Source organism: Pan paniscus, chromosome 9 (assembly GCF_029289425.2).
Source record: "Pan paniscus chromosome 9, NHGRI_mPanPan1-v2.0_pri, whole genome shotgun sequence".
In the NCBI taxonomy this organism is placed as follows: domain Eukaryota; kingdom Metazoa; phylum Chordata; class Mammalia; order Primates; family Hominidae; genus Pan; species Pan paniscus.
This window is the reverse complement of record NC_073258.2, coordinates 86,595,128-86,614,301: the sequence shown is the minus strand read 5'-3', so window position 1 is coordinate 86,614,301 and position 19,174 is coordinate 86,595,128. Positions and strand designations below refer to the sequence as shown.

The 19,174-nt window shown below is 40.0% G+C and overlaps 1 protein-coding gene across 1 annotated transcript; it reads left to right on the top strand.

Annotated features, from left to right (window-relative positions):
• Positions 1–221: 221 nt before the first annotated feature.
• CCDC89 (coiled-coil domain containing 89) lies at positions 222–8,240 on the top strand. Its single transcript, XM_003832964.4, has one exon. The coding sequence runs from the start codon at positions 5,499–5,501 to the stop codon at positions 6,621–6,623; it is 1,125 nt and encodes a 374-aa protein (XP_003833012.1). The 5' UTR covers positions 222–5,498; the 3' UTR covers positions 6,624–8,240.
• Positions 8,241–19,174: the final 10,934 nt, after the last annotated feature.

Below are 19,174 nucleotides of genomic sequence, written 5' to 3'. Positions count from 1 at the left end.
CACCCAGTACCTCAGTCAGGATGTGGGATCAGATTTCAGATCATTGCTCCTCTCTTTTCCTGTAAATGTTTCTAAGGATGTGTGTTGTCCAGTTGTATCAGGAAGGGAGTACAGTGTAATGGTTAAGTGACCTCCAGAAACAGGTAGCTTGGATTTGAATCTCAGTTAAACCACTTAGTAGCTGTGTGACCTTGGACAAGTTATCTAACTTCTTTGTGTCTCATCTGTAAAAGAAAAAAAGAAAGAAAGAAAGAAAGAAAGAAAGAAAGAAAGAAAGAAAGAAAGAAAGAAAGAAAGAAAGAAAGGGGCGACATTGTGCCTACTCTATAGGTGAAAATAAATGAATCAATGTAGTGCTCACTTTTGACAGATAGCATTCTGTAAATGTTTGCTATTATGATTATTCCTTCCACTCATTCTTGTCCTCTACCATCCTTCTCAACTCATTCATTGACGACCCTGGCCCCTGGCTCCACAGCATATGAATGTTCATCAGACACCCTGGCTTCTTAGTTCCTTGACCTCCTCAATTTGAATATCCTTAACCTCTGTTCCTTTTCAGCCACACAAATCCATGAACTTCCTTGTAACTGGGAAGTTCCACCTTTGAAGCATTAAATGTAAACATCCCACTCTGACCAAAATCTCCTATGCTCTCAGCTTTCAGTTCATTATTCTGTAATATTATTTTTAAAAGTCATTGTGGACACCATCCCTCAAACCCCTATCAGTCACCTCCCACTATCACTCCTTTATCCAGTCAACCACTCTCTTGCCACTAGCCTCAAAATTTTTGCTTTCTTTTCTTTCCATTGAATACCCACTCACCAGCACTATTACAGTTCCCATCCCCACATAAATTCAGTGGAACTACCCTGTCCTTGGTGCAAACTGTGGCTGGAGAAAATCACACATCCACCCTGTCTACAATAGAAATGAGAAATAGATGGAGAAATAAAGAGTCCTTGTGGCTTTGCATCTGCGGTTTTGGTTCTTGAGGTCCTACCTAGTTCCTGCCTCTCCTGCTTTGACTCTATGAGCTCCCGCTGTGCACTTTCTGTGAGCCAATATATTTCCACTTGCTTAGCTAAATTGAATTGGGTTTCTATTAAAACAATCTTGACTAATATGCCCCTTCCATCCAAGACTGGTTTTGTATCCCTTCTTTGTGCCTTCAGTAACACCCAGTGTTTACCACTGTATCTTTGAAAAGAGTGATGTCTAATTTATCTATGATTACTTTAGCAGTGTTCACACTGAATTGTTGTTATCCATTTATCTGTGTCTATCACTAAACTGTAATCATCCTGAGAGTTGGGACTTCATTCTTGGATATAATAGTTTCTCAGTCTATGTGAGATGAATGAATGAATGATCAAATGGACAAATGAAATGTGATCTAAGATAATGGGCTTTGGTATCAAAAAGATCTAGATTTGAATTCTGGCTCTATCACTTATTCTCTGGGTGGCATAATTTGCTTAACCTCTCTCAACCTTGGTTTCTTTGTTACCTGTAATTGATAAAATGTGGATAATAATGCCTACCCTTCAAGAATATCATTAGAATTAAGTGAGAGATGTACAAATAAATGCCCACTACCTAGAAGAGCTCTGTAAATGGTAGCTTTAAAAGGGAGGGAGGCATGGAAAGACTTAAAGATAAGTGGAGACGACTCATTGTTCACCACAAGGGAGAGCATTGGTCACCTTGGATCTCTGGGAAGGGAATATACGGGATACTTTTAGGAGGGGAGCTAGAAAAAAAATGATTGAGCAAAGAAGACAACCACGGCAGAAAGGAACCAAAGTGATTACTAAACTAAGTTATTTGAGGACAGTGATCGTATCTATTTTATTAATATATTCTTAGCACCTAGCATTGCAAATAACCTTGCAAATGTTTACTGAATAAATGAATGAATATTGATTAGGATCTTATCAGATTCTTGGTCTTGATAAGTAATCTATAGATGTATGTTATTTTAAATAATGTAAATATAAATTTAATAGAAATGTGTATTAAAATATATTTGCAAAAAAGAAATATAAGCTTTTTTAAATGTGGAAAATTTAGCTGAACATGGTGGTACACGCCTGTAGTCCTAGCTGCTTGGGAGGCTGAGGCAGGAAGATTGCTTGAGCCCAGGAATTCAAGACTGCAGTGAGCTATGATGACACTACTGCACTCCAGCTTGGGCAACAGAGACCCTGACTGGTAAAAAAACAAATGTGTATGTATCTTTTTTCCGTATTTTTCTGAATTCTTTTCCTCCTTTCAGGAAATATATTTTGTGAATTCACTTTATGATATCAGACAACCATATAATCAACAAATAAAATTTTCAATGTTTGTAAGACCCTTTTATTTAAGAGGACCATTCTAATTTTCTAGTCATTTGCCTTGAAAATAACTAGACGAGCTCCATTTATGCATATGAAGCTTGAAATTTAAGGAAAAGGACAGAAGAGAAATGTGGGAAAATTACAAATAAGTTTAATTCACATTTTTAAAGTCTTTGGAAATCACTTTCACAAAACTTCAATATCCTACTGTTTATGTAGTTGTTAAAATTTCAGCTTAGGAAATTTCCCCAGTCTTCAATCTTGGTTTCCATATATAGACAAGAAATTCAGGATTTGAAACATGAGACCTTGATCTTTGACAGTGAGGGAAGAACCTGAAACTCTTCTTTCAGATTTGTTTCGCTCCCAGTGAAATCTGAAGCATTTAAAAATTCATCTCATATCTATAATGACACCCAGGGTTTTTCCTTATCATCATGACTTGGGAGATAGTAAATCTGATCACCAGAAACTGTGACCACAAGAATAGTCAACTCTTTTCCCTACCCTTAATTTTCACAGGATTGAAATCATCTGAATTTTAAGTTTTGTATTTTGCCTTTTTCAGTTGTATTTCTAACATAAGACTTTTCCATGCTATTAAAAATTACCTATAAATGTAATAAGTTTTAGTGGCTGCACAATATTTTTTGTACGAATATATCATAATTTTTGTAACCATTCCCTTTTTTTTTTGAAAACTTGGGTTTCCAACTTTTAGTTGTTACAAACCACACTACAATGAAAAGTTTTGAGCAAAATGTTTTCTTTCAGATTATTTCCTAAGCAAAGATCTCCGCAGAAGAATTACTAGTTTGGAAGCCATAAAAATATCTTAATTTCTCAATACCTACTGTCAACTGACTTTCACCAACAGTTTAAGAGAGTGCCTATTTCAATACTCCTTTCTAGTCCTGGCTTGTCTTAAGAGAAAATTTTTTGACTAATTTGATACGTGAAATTATATCTTTTTTTTTTTTTTTTTTTTTTTTTTTTGAGACAGAGTCTCGCTTTGCTGCCCAGGCTGGAGTGCAGTGGCGCCATCTCGGCTCACTGCAAGCTCCGCCTCCCGGGTTCACGCCATTGTCCTGCCTCAGCCTCCTGAGTAGCTGGGACTACAGGCGCCTGCCACCATGCCTGGCTAATTTTTTGTATTTTTTTGGTAGAGACGGAGTTTCATCGTGTTAGCCAGGATGGTCTCAATCTCCTGACCTCGTGATCCGCCCGCCTCGGCCTCCCAAAGTGCTGGGATTACAGGCGTGAGCCACCACGCCCGGCCGAAATTATGTCTAATTTTAACTTGTATTTACTGGATCACTGTAGACGTTCAATTCTTGGCCATTTTTGTGAATTTAATTGTTTATTTTTTAGATGTTAATGTTTTGTTGATATGTATAAAATATTTATTTAAAAAATGTAGTGTCTGGGCTGGGTGCGATGGCTCATGCCTGTAATCTCAGCACTCTGGGAGGCTGAGGCGGGTGGATCATTTAAGGTCAGGATTTCAAGACCAGCTTGACCAACATGGTTAAACTCCGTCTCTACTAAAAATACAAAAATTAGCCAGGTGTGGTTGTATGTAACTGTAATCCCAGCTACTCAGGAGACTGAGGCAGGAGACTTGCTTGAGCCCGGGAGGCGGAGGTTGCAGTGAATCGAGATCGTACCACTGCACTCCAGCCTGGGCGATGGAGGGAGACTCTGTCTCAAAAAAAAAAAAAAAAAAAAAAAAAAGTAGTGTCTGTCATATTAGGGATATTTTTCTCAATTTGATTTTTACCTTCAACATCCACTTAATACACATTTATCTGAATCTCCCCCATGTGCCAGGCACTAGTCTAATCATCAAGGATGAAATAGACACAGTCCCTGCCCTTAAGGATCTTACAGTCTAACAGAGGGAAGCTGGCAGATAAACAGTGACTGCAATAAAATTTTCACATCCTCCACCAGAAGTACAAATAGCTATAGCGGATGCACTAAAAGATGTGAGTGACCAATTGGACATGTAGGGGCCAGGAAAAGGCTTCAGAGACGATTCTTAACTAAGAATAAAAAGCTCTACTAGAGTGACAAGGGACAAAGTAGGAAAGGCATTCCAAGTAGAGGAACACCTAAAGATAGGGCCAGAGAGCTGGTTAGTGGATTTGGGTTTGGCTTCAGTAGTTGGGTTTGAGGAGTAAAATGTCAAGAAAATCCAGTGGAAGAAGGTGCTGGAGACCTCAGAAGTCACATAATTTTAAAAATTATACATAACTTTTTGAGTAAGCTTTCCCTTTCTGATCTTACATAATGTTTAAGATAAAAAAAAAAATCCTTCCTAGCCCCAGAGATTTGATGTTTACCTTCATTTTCTTCTAGTTTCTGTTTACATTTAACTAATCTATCAGGAGTTGACTTTGGCATATAATGGCAAGCTTCATTTGGATCTTATTTTTTCTGTTTTAATGTTTATCTGTGTGGTTCACTAAGCTTCTTTCTGTAACCTTATTTTGCTAATGGGTAAAAACAGGGGGTGTTAAATATCTAATAAAGAGTATTTATGCCCAGGTGGGGACAATGCTAAGAACAACAAAAGAAATTTCACTGGTGTTTGCTATTTTAATACTTAAATACCAAAAGGGAGCTGTGCCAAACATCACGGGTGCAGATATGCAGGCTTTTAGGGTCCTGGCTCTCAGAATACCGCTACTACTTTGTATTCATAGACTGAAATTTTTTCAGGAGCCAACCATGTTTCCACAAACAGTAATTTATTCAAACGATAACTGAAGAGGGGAGAGGGAGGATAAATATATCATTGCCTGCTTCATTTGTTTACTACTACCAGAAATTAGGTGGAGTCAGGCTTCCTCCCCTGATGCTGGCTGGAGATTGAGTGGGGTTAGCATCTCTGTGCTGTACAGGCCAGACACTGAGACAGTTGACAACTGAGAGCTGTGATTGGTTAGAAAGGCAAAAGTAACCCGACCAGATTGGCTCTGGACTCCCCCAGATTCCCCTGTTGTTACTTCATAGCGTTCTGAAGAGCTGTCCACCAATTACAGGGCTCCTTACTGGAAAAACCAACTGCTGGGGAGTGCCAAGAGTCCCTAGCAACACCCTGCAGCTTTTGAAATCTGAGGGGAAAAGACTGTAGTCAGCCCTTAGTGGATGACAGCGCCTATGCTCCAGAAAGAGCAGGCTCCCAGGATGGACACCCCGCCCCCTGAAGAACGCTTAGAGAAGCAAAATGAAAAACTGAACAACCAGGAAGAGGAGACGGAGTTTAAGGAACTGGACGGTCTGAGGGAAGCCTTGGCAAACCTCCGGGGACTGTCAGAGGAGGAGAGGAGCGAGAAGGCTATGCTTCGCTCCCGCATTGAAGAGCAGTCCCAGCTCATCTGCATCCTGAAGCGGAGGTCAGATGAGGCCCTGGAGCGCTGCCAGATCCTAGAGCTGCTCAATGCAGAGCTGGAGGAGAAGATGATGCAGGAGGCTGAGAAGCTCAAGGCCCAGGGTGAGTACAGTCGGAAGCTAGAGGAACGCTTTATGACCCTAGCAGCCAACCACGAGTTGATGATCCGCTTCAAGGATGAATACAAGAGTGAGAACATCAAGCTGAGGGAGGAGAATGAGAAGCTGAGGCTGGAGAATAGCAGCCTCTTCAGCCAGGCTCTGAAGGATGAGGAGGCGAAAGTATTACAGCTCACAGTCCGGTGTGAGGCCCTCACTGGGAAGCTAGAAACGCTGAAGGAGAGGTGTGCTCAGGATGCCTGCCAGGCACAGGCGCGTGAGAAGGAGCTACTGGAGCTACAGAGCCAGCAGGCCTGCACCCACACCAAGGAGACAGAACAGCTGCGCAGCCAGCTGCAGACCCTCAAGCAGCAGCACCAGCAGGCTGTGGAGCAGATAGCTAAGGCAGAGGAGACACACAGCAGCCTGAGCCAGGAGCTGCAGGCCAGGCTGCAGACCGTCACTAGAGAGAAAGAGGAGTTGCTGCAGCTGTCCATTGAAAGGGGCAAAGTGCTTCAGAACAAACAGGCAGAGATCTGCCAGCTTGAGGAAAAGTTGGAGATAGCAAATGAGGACAGGAAGCATGCGCTGGAGCGGTTTGAGCAAGAGGCAGTGGCTGTGGACAGCAACTTGAGAGTCAGGGAGCTTCAGCGCAAAGTAGAGGGGATCCAGAAGGCCTACGATGAACTCAGGCTGCAGTCTGAAGCCTTCAAAAAGCACAGCCTGGATCTTTTAAGCAAGGAGAGAGAACTCAATGGCAAACTCCGCCATCTCTCTCCATAGGGAAGTTTCTGCTTCCTCTGGCCTGCTATTCAGAATTCAAATATTCGCATCTTAGCATTATGGCAAGAGTAAAGATGATATCCCATTTATTATACTTTCAAGCACAAAAGGCAACTCAAAGAAAAGCTACTTTACTATGATATTGTTGTTATTATTGTAAAGCCATTATTAATTTTCATTTCTACACCGAGAATACACAAGATTTGCCAGATTTCCTTCTGTGCCTTAGAAATCTTAAATTTACTAGTAGTATGTTCTCCTACCCATAAGTTATTAATTCTCAACCTCAGATATCTTCATATATGTTAGGATTTTAAATTAGCAGCTTCTATGATTTAAGTCAATCTAAGTGCAGTGAGATGTGCCATTGTGAAAAATAATTAGCACAATTACCCATTGTAGATAGTTAGGCTTATAGTCTCCCATAGTTGAGATTGTAAGCAAACATGTATCAGCATAATAGCATGAATACTTTGCAGAAAAAAAAAAGTGTCTGACTTTATTTTATTTTGCACTAGCTTGGAAAATGATTGAGATCAAGTTCTTTAACAAAGAAGGTCAATTTTATTCTGTATGAGCAATATGATTCAAATAAGTTATACAAAACAATTTTTATTTTTTCTGCAAGCTTAGATAATATTCCATTTTTTGGTTTTCTCTTTAAAAAGAGGATTTAGATGTGCAATAATGCAAATATCAGTAGCTTAATTTAATATTGCACGATATGCTAATAGACAATTAGACAATTTGGGGTAACAAGTCATAGCAGACGTGATCTATAGAGTAACTCAGAAATTGTTTTGTTTCTATTAGCATATTTTTTGTAATTAAGTTTTTCCTTTTTTAAAAAAGTCTAAGCTGAACGTGTATATGTATGTTTGCAGCATTTTTGTAGTAATACCTACATTTTATAAGAATAGTTATAAAAACATGATATATATATATGTAAAGTTCTTAAAAAAGTTCTCAAAGGTAGTTATATTTTCTTATCTTCCTGTAATTAGGTATTGATATATAAACATTATTATGAATACCTCTCAAAATAGATTGTAATGTAATATTTTTCTCACCCATTTTGCTGAAGGCTACCAAGTTACATAATGAATTTACTTAAAAAATATGACTTGGTGCCTTTTTAGTAAAACCATTTCCAAGCAAGTGTTACCTTACCTCAGGTAATTTTTTACACCCATTTTTTCACACTTCTATTAAGATTATGCTATTAAATACAAACTTTTCTCATCAAAATAGAAACCACACTGCTAGCTTCAAAGGGCTATTTACTTCCTTCTACAGGTTACCAAGAATCAGAATATAGGAGCTAAGTTAATCATGGATATCCTTTATTGAGCCCATACTATTTATCATTGTGCTGAAGCAATTTGGATGAATTACTTTATTTAATTCTTAGGACTATTCAAGAAGGAAAGCGTGTTCATTTCTATTTTAAGGAAGAGGAGACTGGTTTTGGTAATTTTGCTTAAGGCCAGTTGGTCACTGGGGGAGCTGGATTTTGATGACTACAGCACACTGAAAGATAATTTTTGGCGACCAAGTGCCAGGTGCTGGGGTAGGCACTAAGAAGAAGCATAAAGAAGCATTTTTACTGCCCTGGAAGAGCCCCCATACAGTCTAAGGGCAATAATAATAATTATTATTATTATTGTTGTTGTTATTATATACTGTGATCACAGAGGGAAAACATAGGCAGCATCTAGCCCTGCCTGGTGGTAAGGGTTGGGTTGGCGGGGAGGACTCCTAGGGATGATTAATTTCCTCAGGTGGAGAAAAGGGTGATGGGGTTGAGACAGCATCATGTAGAAAGCATAGAGATATATTTAAATGCCCAGAATACTTGGGGGAATCATAGCAGTTGGGAAGAGGTGAAGAGAAGCATGTGTACAGATAAAACTGTAAACGGTTATGGTAGGTTGGGGTCATAATATAGGTGACCTTGAAAGGCAGGCGGGCCCGTTATATGAGAGAGAGGGAGGGGCGCGAGAGGAGGGGCAAACGTACAAATTTAAGCCACGGACCCAGCCCGCCTTTTCCCACCCAGGCCCGTGCTGCTCTGCGAGGGGCCTGTGCGCATGCGTGCCGACCCTCCAGCCTCTCTACCGCTCCTCCTCCCTCCCACAACCTGTACGTCCAAGCTCGGCTCATCCATCCCAAACTGCGGCCCCGTGGTAATCCTTGGGGCCTAAGTTTTGCGCCCAGCCTGCGGGGAGAAGTCCCATGGGCAGAGGCCGAACGGTTCTGGAAGCGGGCTGAGGGCCGTTTGGGTATGAATCCCGGAATTCCGGGTACTGGAGTGTGGTCTACAAGGGGAGTGGGCTCCAGGGACTCCACGTTATATGGGGGAAGAGCGCGTCTGGAAGATCGCGTGGGGGGAGTAGGGCAGGGGGTAGGGGCGCGTGTCCCCTAAAACTCGGGCGCAGGGGAACGAGCCCAGTTGCCCTGGTCTGAGGACGGTACTGTTCCAAGCTGTGCTGAGGAGTTTGTGTACGTTTGATCCTTATTTGCCGTTTTGGAGATCCTAAGTCGTCAGATATGGGCCATTTTATAAGGTTCACCCTAATGCCCTTTTGAAAAATTTTGAAAGTGGGAAATGAGAGTAGAAAGCCAAAGATGCCTCTGAAGAACAACCGAAGAAGAGCCCACAACATAGACTAAGAAGAATGTGCACCTATCATGTGTCAGGTGCTTTTCATTCCACCCTCATAACAACTTTTCAAGGGAGGTTCAATTATCGCAATTTTACGGATGAAAAAAAGGGAGACTAAGAGAGGATGACTTGTCCAAGGCCAGGAAGGTTTGGAGAGGCAAAAGTGAGTTTTGAACCTAAGGCCCTGGGTATGCCGCCTACACAGGCCCCCACACCTGGTTTAATGCTCACTGTTGCTGTCGCGAAATTCTTATTTATTTTTTAACAAGCCGCCCCATATTTTATTTTTTGTTCTGGGTACTATCAGGGAAGTAGCTGGGCCTGTTTTCTGGCTCTAAAACCCGTGCTTTCTCCCAGTATACAAACTATTCTTCTTAAGAGCCTTAAAAAGGCATTGTTTTCTTCCTCTGTGCTCCGTGGTACTTTGTATTCCACTCTGTCAGTCCTCATATTTAATCTGTGACCCAGAGCCTATGAAGGGGATAAGCAACCAGTTTATCTATTATGGTATGTTGCTCTATTAAGTGATGCTTATCACTGGAACAAACTGACAAAATGTAAATCGGCCTCCTCCAAACTACTGCCTTTGAGGGGAAATTTAAACAACAACACTGTTTTCTAAAGCAGACCTATATCCCTGCTGAATTTTTCTGCAACATCAACAAGCAGTAGCTCTCAAACAAAAGCAGAACAGAGATCCTAAAAGCAAATAATGTATGAGTAGTGCCGTGTAGCTGATAGGTGTGACTTTTTGTTCCTTAAACTGTGAGCTCTTCAGGGTGCCCTAAAGAACTTGTCTGGTTCCAAAAAATTATGAAAGAGAGCTTGAAAAGAGGAGAGCTACAGGAGAAATGAACTGACTGGTATTTTCAGAATACTGACTCTGCTTCAGTTAGAGAAAATGAATTCAAGTTAGTTTGTTTCTAGTAAACAAAATATTAATAGAAAATCTTTGTCAACCTGACTCCATATATTAAATAATTATTTAAAGAAAGTTGTTTGAAGGAGTACCTGCCCAGGTGCCTGCTGTTCTACTCAGCCCTCCTTTCCCCAGATACCCATGAGGTAGCTGTGGGCTGAGTCAGGTCAGGGATATTCTGCTTTCCACTGTGACAAGACCAACAGAGCTGGGCAGACTTGAGATATCACCTCTTGGCCCACAAAGAAAAGAGGATGATGACTCTTAACTGCTCCCCTAAAAGCCTACCCTCCCCCTCCAGACAGCTTGTCTGCCAGTGTCATTGGCCAAAATTGGGTCATATGCAAATACCTCAGCCAAGCATCTTCATAGGGCATGTTGCCAGCATGATTGATTTAGACCAATCAGGATCCACCCTGAGATGGGAATGAGGCCAGTCTGTGCTACATAGTGGAAGGGACTACCTGGCAAAGGCAGGGCTCTGCCAGCAGGAATGAAGGAGGATGGATATTGGATGGACCATCAATAGTGCCTTCTGTGCTACATCTGTTTAGACTGCCAGAGCCTTATCAGGCAGGGAGCCTTTTTAAATCCTTAATCACAAGTCTTGGCCTCTTAAAAAAGTTATTGGAATTTGGGGAAGTGGCTGAGAATAAGCTTTTCTAATCATTGTGTATTCCTAAGGACAAATTGGATGTTATTTTCTAAACACTAAAAACATTAAACTTAGGGTCACCTAGAGCTGTACAGATGAGTCTCCCTACTTGATGCTGTTCTCTCTAAAACCTTCTGTTTATTCCACTTGGGAAAAATGAATCCAAGAAAAAACTTGTTCTTGCACAGATCTGTCTGGTCATTCATTACACATTCAACTGACTACGGTGCCCTCACAACACCCTTACTCCCCAGTCCCACAGAGGGACTCCTGCCTTAGCTACTTGCCAGACAGTTCCCACTTGATGATCTAATCCACTCTTATTTGTACTAGTCTAAAATAATCTTCACTTTCATGTTTAAGGTTATTCATTACATCATTGTTACAGCAAAAGACTGGAAATAGCTTACATACCATCAATAGGGAACAGGTTATATACCATCAATAGGGAACAGGTTCACACTTTGGAACACAGTGCAACTGTAAAACAAAAGGAAAAGGAAGCTGTTAATGTATTGATATAGAACTATCTCCAGGATATATGCAGAAAAAAAACACAACAAGCTATAGAGCAATATCCATATTATACTATATTCTGTGTAAGGGGGAGAGGAGGAGAGGGGTATTAGCATGCAAACATTTCCAGCTGCATAAATGAATATTGGGAAAAAAGTTGTTCTTAGTGGTGTGGAAGCATATAGGGAATGAGGTGGTCAGGGTTGGGAATGAGGTGGTCAGGGTTAGGAATGGGAAAGAAACTTCTTAATGTATACCATTTTATATCATTTGACTTTTGAACTATGTGAATATATTACCTATTCAAAATATAGTAAAATTGAAAACAAAAATAAAAGAATCTTCCACATATCTGTTTAACTTCCAATAAGCTATATTTCTGTTTAGGCAATTCAAAAGCCTGCACATTTTCCCCTCTCCAAGAACTGGGTAGGCACGGCATATTTTAGATAAAGCCAAATATGGCCTGACAGATCTGGGTCAGGACATTCAGCTGGAAGCTACTGCTTCCACAAATGTTCAACCACATATGGCTAATGACAATATCTTTTTCGTCCCTAAAGAATGCCTCCCAATGATTAGTATTTCTCTCCTAGAGGTTTGGATGTGTTAGCTTCTCTCATGGATTTTCACATGTCTGTATAAATCTTAGATTTTAGAGAGCCGGTTTTCTTATATACTCAAGCTTTTAGGATTTTGGTATTCATTTTTGTTTTTATGCTGACATACCAACAAAAGGTAGTGGAGGTAGATCAGCCATTCTGATCTTTCATTTCTGATCTTTCTGATCCTAATTGCTAACTCATTCACTGAATATATTGCATTAATTTAACAAATATTTATTGAGAATCTATTAGCCAAGACACTATGCTAAGTGGTAGGATACAATGTGAGCAAGATAGAGACCTTATCTTCACTGACTTTGCATCCTTCTGGATGAGAAACATGCTGAACAATAGGAGGACATGGAAGTGCATAGCAGGTTCCTCCAGCCTAATGTAGGAGTGATTAGAGGAAGCTTTTCCTGGAAGTGGATGTAAGGTATCTGTAGAATGTGTAAAAACTGTCCAAGAGAAGAGGAAAACATGAGAGTACAGTAGCTTCGAAAGCTTCACAGTACCTCCTGTTCCTGATCAAGAAAACTGCCTTTCCAACAGCTGTACCATTCAGGGCTGCAGAATAAGCAGCTCCAAATAGACTCAAGAGATTCTGTGGCCAGATTAATCCCATTATGCTCACATCCACATTTACCTTAGTCCTTTCCAGAAGTCTGAGCCTTCATAATCTTACTCAATCCTTCCCCTCCCCCACCACCATTCCCATGCAAACTCTTTGAGAGAGCCCTTTGGAAACTCAGATCTATGATCAGCAAACCAGCTGAAGTATTAGTGCAGTAAGCAAAAGGGTGCATTGGCATAAGACTGCCTAGATTTAAATCCTGACTGTTACTGGGTGACCTTAAATTAGGTCTTAGTGGGTGAAGAGGTACCCAGAAAGCTAAAATCTTCAGTAAGGAAGAGATATAAGGATGACATGGCATGAATTTCAAATTGGTATAACCATACAAACAAAAGAATTATCCAAAAGGCTTTAGAAAACAGTATTTTCAATGAATATCCTTAATGGAGTATTTTCCAAGGACAAATAGAACTGCAAAGAAATCTTAGTAAATTTCATTCGTTAGTTTGTTAGTTGTAATATTGGCATTATATGAACATTTTTCTATATGTTGATGCTAAAGCAAAAAATAATTATGTTAATGTTGCTAGGGAGAAAATTTTCAAGACTTAAATGCAGGTATTTAAAAAGTTAAGTAAAAAATTATTTAATGTTTAATCGAATTTAAAATACCAGTCTAAACCCCTGACAGTTTTTCTGTTAAAAAAAAAAAATACATATTCCCTAGCTCTGTCAACTGAAAGGCCTAGAAGCAATAAAAATCCAATGCAGTGAGCATCCCTAGGGCCTGTTTCTTGCCTCCCAAAACTGTTTTCCACTAAATTGAAGAAAGGCTCCCTGGAGGAGAGGCTGACTTCAGAACTGGTGTAGGAAAAGTACAAGATAAACCTGAAAAATCTAGGTGTGTCAGAAAACAAATTAACTGTCAGAGACTAATGGAATTCTGTCAAATAGACAAGAGTGCTAAATTGGAGGGGCTCTCAATGGCCAAAGATGAAAAATATATAACCACAATTGAGTGAAACACTGAATATCATGATATACCCCCCAAAAAGATTAATTATAATTAAAGAGAATTAATTGAACATTTATTCTACTTTGCCTGTTCTCTGTATTTCAGGAAAACATATTGGCTCCTAAGTAATGAAAGTTGCTTTTCACAGAATAATTCCAGATAAAAGTAAAAAGGCATTTTAAAAATAATTGTGTTGTAACCTTGACTGAAATAATTTAGGAACTGATCATCATTAGATGAAACCATTAGGAGAGAGGTTAATGGGGAATTTTGCAGTGGGAGAATTAGACTGTCACCACTTGAAAACATTGATCAATCTTAGCATCACTAAAAACAGGACAGCTAAGTATTGTGTGCCTGCTGGTGCAATGCAGTATGCAGAGCAGCACCTCCTAGGAAGTATTCTTGCCAAAAATGTTGAACCTTAAGATAATTAAGCCCTAAGAATTAACTTCCCATTTACAGAAAATATGTGGGCTAGTGGGATAAGTAAAATAACACCACAAGAAAGCAAACAGGCAAATCTAGAATATGGGACATTCAATAGGACAATTGACCTGGTTTCACACAAAAGGCATTTGGGAAAGGGGGTGGGGGATTGCTGTCCTAGATTAAAAGAAATTTAAGAGACATAACAACCAACTGGAATGTGTAGAATTGTTTGGATCCCGATTAAGTCAAGTCATCTGTAGACAGACATTTTTGAGACAACTGAATGTGGACTAAATGATATCAAGAAATCCATAATAATTTTATTAGTTGTAATCATGGCATTGTGGCTACACAAAAAAATGACTTAAGCCGGGTGTGGTGGCTCACACCTGTAATCCCAGTGCTTTGAGAGGCCAAGGTATGTGGATCACCTGAGGTCAGGAGTTCGAGACCAGCCTGGCCAACATGATGAAACTCCTCCTCTACTAAAAATACAAAAAATTAGCCAGTTGTGGTGGCTGGCACCTATAATCCCAGCTAATCAGGAGGCTGAGGCAGGAGAATTGCTTGAAACTGGGAGGCGGAGGTTGCAGTGAGCCGAGATTGCATCACTGCATTTCAGCCTGGGTGACACAGTGACATTCTGTCTCAAAAAAAAAAAAAAAAAAGACAGAAAAAGAAAAAAATTACTTTACAGGCAGGCATAGTGGCTCACACCTGTAATTCCAGCACTTTGGGAGGCCGAGGCAAGCGGATTGCTTGAACCCAGGAGCTTGAGACCAGCCTGAGCAACATGATGAAATCCTGACTCTACAAAAAAAAAAAAAAGAAAAATTAGCCCGGTGTGGTGGCTTGCAACTGTAGTCCCAGCTACTCAGGAGGCTAAGGTAGGAGGACCACCTGAGCCCAGGGTGGTCGAGGCTGCAGTGAGCCATGTTTGAGCTACTGCAGTCCAGCCTGGGTGACAAAGTGACACCCTGTCTCCAAAAAAAAGAAAAAAAAAGTGACATTATAGTTAAGGATGTACACTGCCATGTATAGGGATGAAACGACATGATGTCTAGGATTTATTTACTTTAAAATATTTCAGCAATAAAAAAGAGATAAAGCAAGTGTGGAAAAATCTTGATAATATTAAATCTGGACGATGGGTCTATAAGGATTCTGTGTACTATTCTCCTCATTTTGTGTCAGAGTACAAATTTTCAGTATTTAAGAAGTTAAAATTTTTAAAGTTTTGGGGTTCCTAAAGGAGGGAGCAGAAGGAATGATTTGGAATTGGCAATGAGAAGTAAGAGCACAACAGCCAAGTTCTGGCTCCGAGGTGCCCGTTGCGGTGAGAGAGGAAACAACTTCCACTTGAGAAGTGGAGTCCTTGCTATCAGAATATGAAAAGCTTTCTTCCTACCCTTCCAAATCTTTCATGCTCAAACTTCTATGCCTGCTCCCTTTCCTCCACTGAAGCAGCAATTCTCAACTTGAGTGGCAGCAACTGTGAGATTTGATTAGTTAGGACATACACTAGTAATTTCTCACTATTTCAGTTGGTTAAAAATGATGGTAATTTTAAAATAAAATATATTCCAGATTAGTCCACAATAGTATAATTCTCATTCAGTTGCGTTCAGAAACGCTTTCTTGAGAAGGAGTTAGAGGAGTGGAAATATAATACAGCTAGCACACTGCGAATTGCACATTTCATGCAAATATGTATGTAGTGCTTGTAAACATAATCCAACAGTGCCCTAGACACGGTCAATCACCTGATTTCTTCAATTTTCATCCAGTCCTAATGTCCCCTCATGGTCTCACTACCCCTTACAAATTATACTTCATGGATAAACAGGCAAACTATAGTAAAATGAGCACCCTCGTCTCTGTACTACAGGCATACCTTGTTTTATTGCATTTCACTTTCTTCTGCTTCACGTATATGGCATTTTTTACAAATCGAAGGTTTGTGGCAACCATAAGTTGAGCATGTCTATCACCACCATTTTTCCAACAGCATGTGTTCACTTTGTGTCTCTGTGGTTTGTAACTCACACTATTTCAGGCTTTTTCATTATTAATGTCTCTGTCTTGGTGATCTGTGATCATTGATCTTTCATACTACTATTGTAATTGTTTGGGGGTGCTATGAACAGCACCCATATAAGATGGCAAACTTAATTGATGAATGTTGTGTGTGTTCTGAGTGCCACTGACTGGCCATTCCCCAGTCTCTCTCCCTCTCCTTGGGTCTCCTTATTCCTGAGACACAACAATATTGTAATTAGGCCAATTAATAATCCTACAATGGCCTCTAAGTGTTCAAGTGAAAGAGTTATACATCTCTCACTTTAAGTCAAAAGCTAGAAATGATTAAACTTAGTGAGGATGGTGTGTTGAAAGCAGAGACAGGCTGAAAGCTTGGCCTTTTGCACCAGTTAGCCAAGTCGTGAATGCAGAGGAAACATTTTTGAAGGAAAAAAATTTGAAGGAAATTATAAAGGGCCACTTCTGTAAACACATGAATGATAGGAAAATAAAACATCCTTATTGCTGATATGGAGAAAGTTTTAGTGATCTGGATAGAAGATCAAACCAGCCACAACATTCCTTTAAGCCGAAGCCAAACCCGGAGCAAGGCCCTAGCTGTTTTCAATTCTATGAAGGCTGAAAGAGGTGAGGAAACTGCAGAAGAAAAGCTGGAAGCTAGCAGAAGCTAGCAGAGGATGGTTCATGAGGTTTGGGTATTCTGAAGGAGAGAGGAGAAGAAATGATTTGGAATTAGCAATGAGAAGTAAAAGCACCACAGCCAAGTTAGAGAGAGAAACCCATCTCTGTAACAAAGAAGGGCAAGGTGAAGCAGCAAGGGCTGATGGAGAAGCAGCAACAAGTTTTCCAGAAGATCCAGCTGAGATAATTGATGAAGGTAGCTACACTAAACAACAGATTTTCACTGTGGACAAAAAGGCCTTTTATTGGAAGAAGATGCCCTCTAAGGCTTTAGTAGTTAGAGAAGTCAATTCCTGGCATCAAAGCTTTAAAGGACAGGCTGACTCTCTTATTAGGGGCTAATGGGCTAATGCAGCTGGTGACTTTTAAGTTGAAGCCAGTGCTCATATTTACCCTTCCAAAAATCCTAGGGCTTTCAAGAATTATGCTAAATCTACTCTAACTGTGGTCTATAAGTGGAATGACAAAGCCTGAATGACAGCATATCTATCTACAGTGTGGTTTACTGAATATTTTAAGCCCACTGTTGAGAACTGCTGCTCAGAAAAAAAGATTCCTTTCCAAATGTTACTGCTCATTGACAATGCAGTTAGTTACTCAAGAGCTGTAATTAAGATTTACAAGGAGATTAAAGTTTTTATGCCTGCTTACACAACATCCATTCTGCAAGCCATGAATCAAGGAGTTACTTCAACTTTGAAATCTTATTGTTTCAGAAATACATTAAGGCAAAGCTGCCATACACAGTGATTCCTCTGATCTATCTAAGCAAAATAAATGGAAAACCTGGAAAGGATTCACCATTCTACATGCCATTAAGAACGTTTGTTTGGAAGTTTGGAAGAGGATTCCATCCTTTATGGATGACTTAGAAGGATTCAAGACTTTAGTGGAGGAAATAACTGCAGATGTGATAGAAGTAAGAAGAGAACTAGGATTAAAGTTGGAGCTGGAAGATGTGACTGAATTACTGCAGTCTCATGATATCACTTGAATGGATGAGGAATTTCTTCTTATGGATAAGCCAAGAAAAATGGATGGTTTCTTGGGATGGAATCTGTTTCTGGTGAAGATGCTGTGAATATTGTTTGAATGACAACAAAGGATTTAGAATATTACATAAACTCAGTTGATAAAGCAGCAGCAGGGTTGGAGAGAATTGACTCCAATTCTGAAAGAAGTTCTCCCATAGGCAAAATGGTATCAAACAACATCACGTGCTATAGAGAAATCTTTCATGAAAGGAAGTGTCAATTGATGCTGCAAACTTTATTGTCATATTTTAAGAAATGCCACAGTCACCCCAACCTTCAGCAACCACTACCTTAATGAGTCAGTAGTCATCAACATTGAGGCAAGACCCTCCACCAGCAAAAAGATTGTGACTCACTGAAGGCTCAGATGATGGTTAGCATTTTTAGCAATAAAATATTTTTAACTTAAGTTACGCACATTTCAAAGACATAATGCTGTTGCACACTCAGTAGACTACAGTATAGTGTAAACATTTATATGCACTAGGATACCAGAACATTCACATGACTCACTTTATTATGATATTCACTTTATCGTGGTGGTCTGGAATCAAATCTGCAGTATCTCCGAGGCATGCCTGTACATTTATCATTCTACTATATCTACTCAGAAAAACACTAACCCATTCCCTGCTATCACTGCTCCAATTCTCTGCTATAGAAAATCCAGTAAATGTATATTGGTGCTTGAGTACCATGAAGTCATGCTCTTTGGGGAGGATCTGATAGACTTGGATTCATCTATTCCAATCCCCCTTTCAATGTGCTTTTCTGTATTGCAAAAACGTAAAAGCTGAAACTAAAGAAACACAAAAGCAAACTATATTTGCCAGACTCCTCTGCAGCCATATTTGGAAGGTGCAAATGAGGCAAGGACCCTTGGTTTCCTCCTTTGGCCATTGTAGCTGCTAAGTATATTCTTGTGGAGACATTGGGTTTTTCTGTAACAGCATCTCGATGTCCATTCACTAGCTTTATAGGATGTGGTAGCCAGCCCCTTAAGGTAGGCTGTCTAATGATTTTTGTCTCGTCCTCTCCCACCATGAATAAGGTCTGACTCATGTGACCAAAAGAATCTTACAAAAGTGACGGTATATCATCTCTGAGGCTAGGTCATAAAAGACATTGGTGCTTCTTCCTTGGTCTCATGGATCATTTGCTCTAGGTGAAGACAGCCATCGTGAAGTGTAGACACTCACACATGGGCCCACACAGAGGAGGAACTGAAACCTCCCTCCATGACCAACAAGTTAGCCATGTGAATGAGCCACTTGGAGTGGATTCTTTAGCACAATTCAAGTCTTAGAGATCTGTGGAACTTTGAACTTGAGAGAAATGATTTAGGATATCTGGCAGAAGAAATTTCTAAGCAGCAAAGAATTCAAGAGGAAACAACACAAAAGTTTGGAAAATTT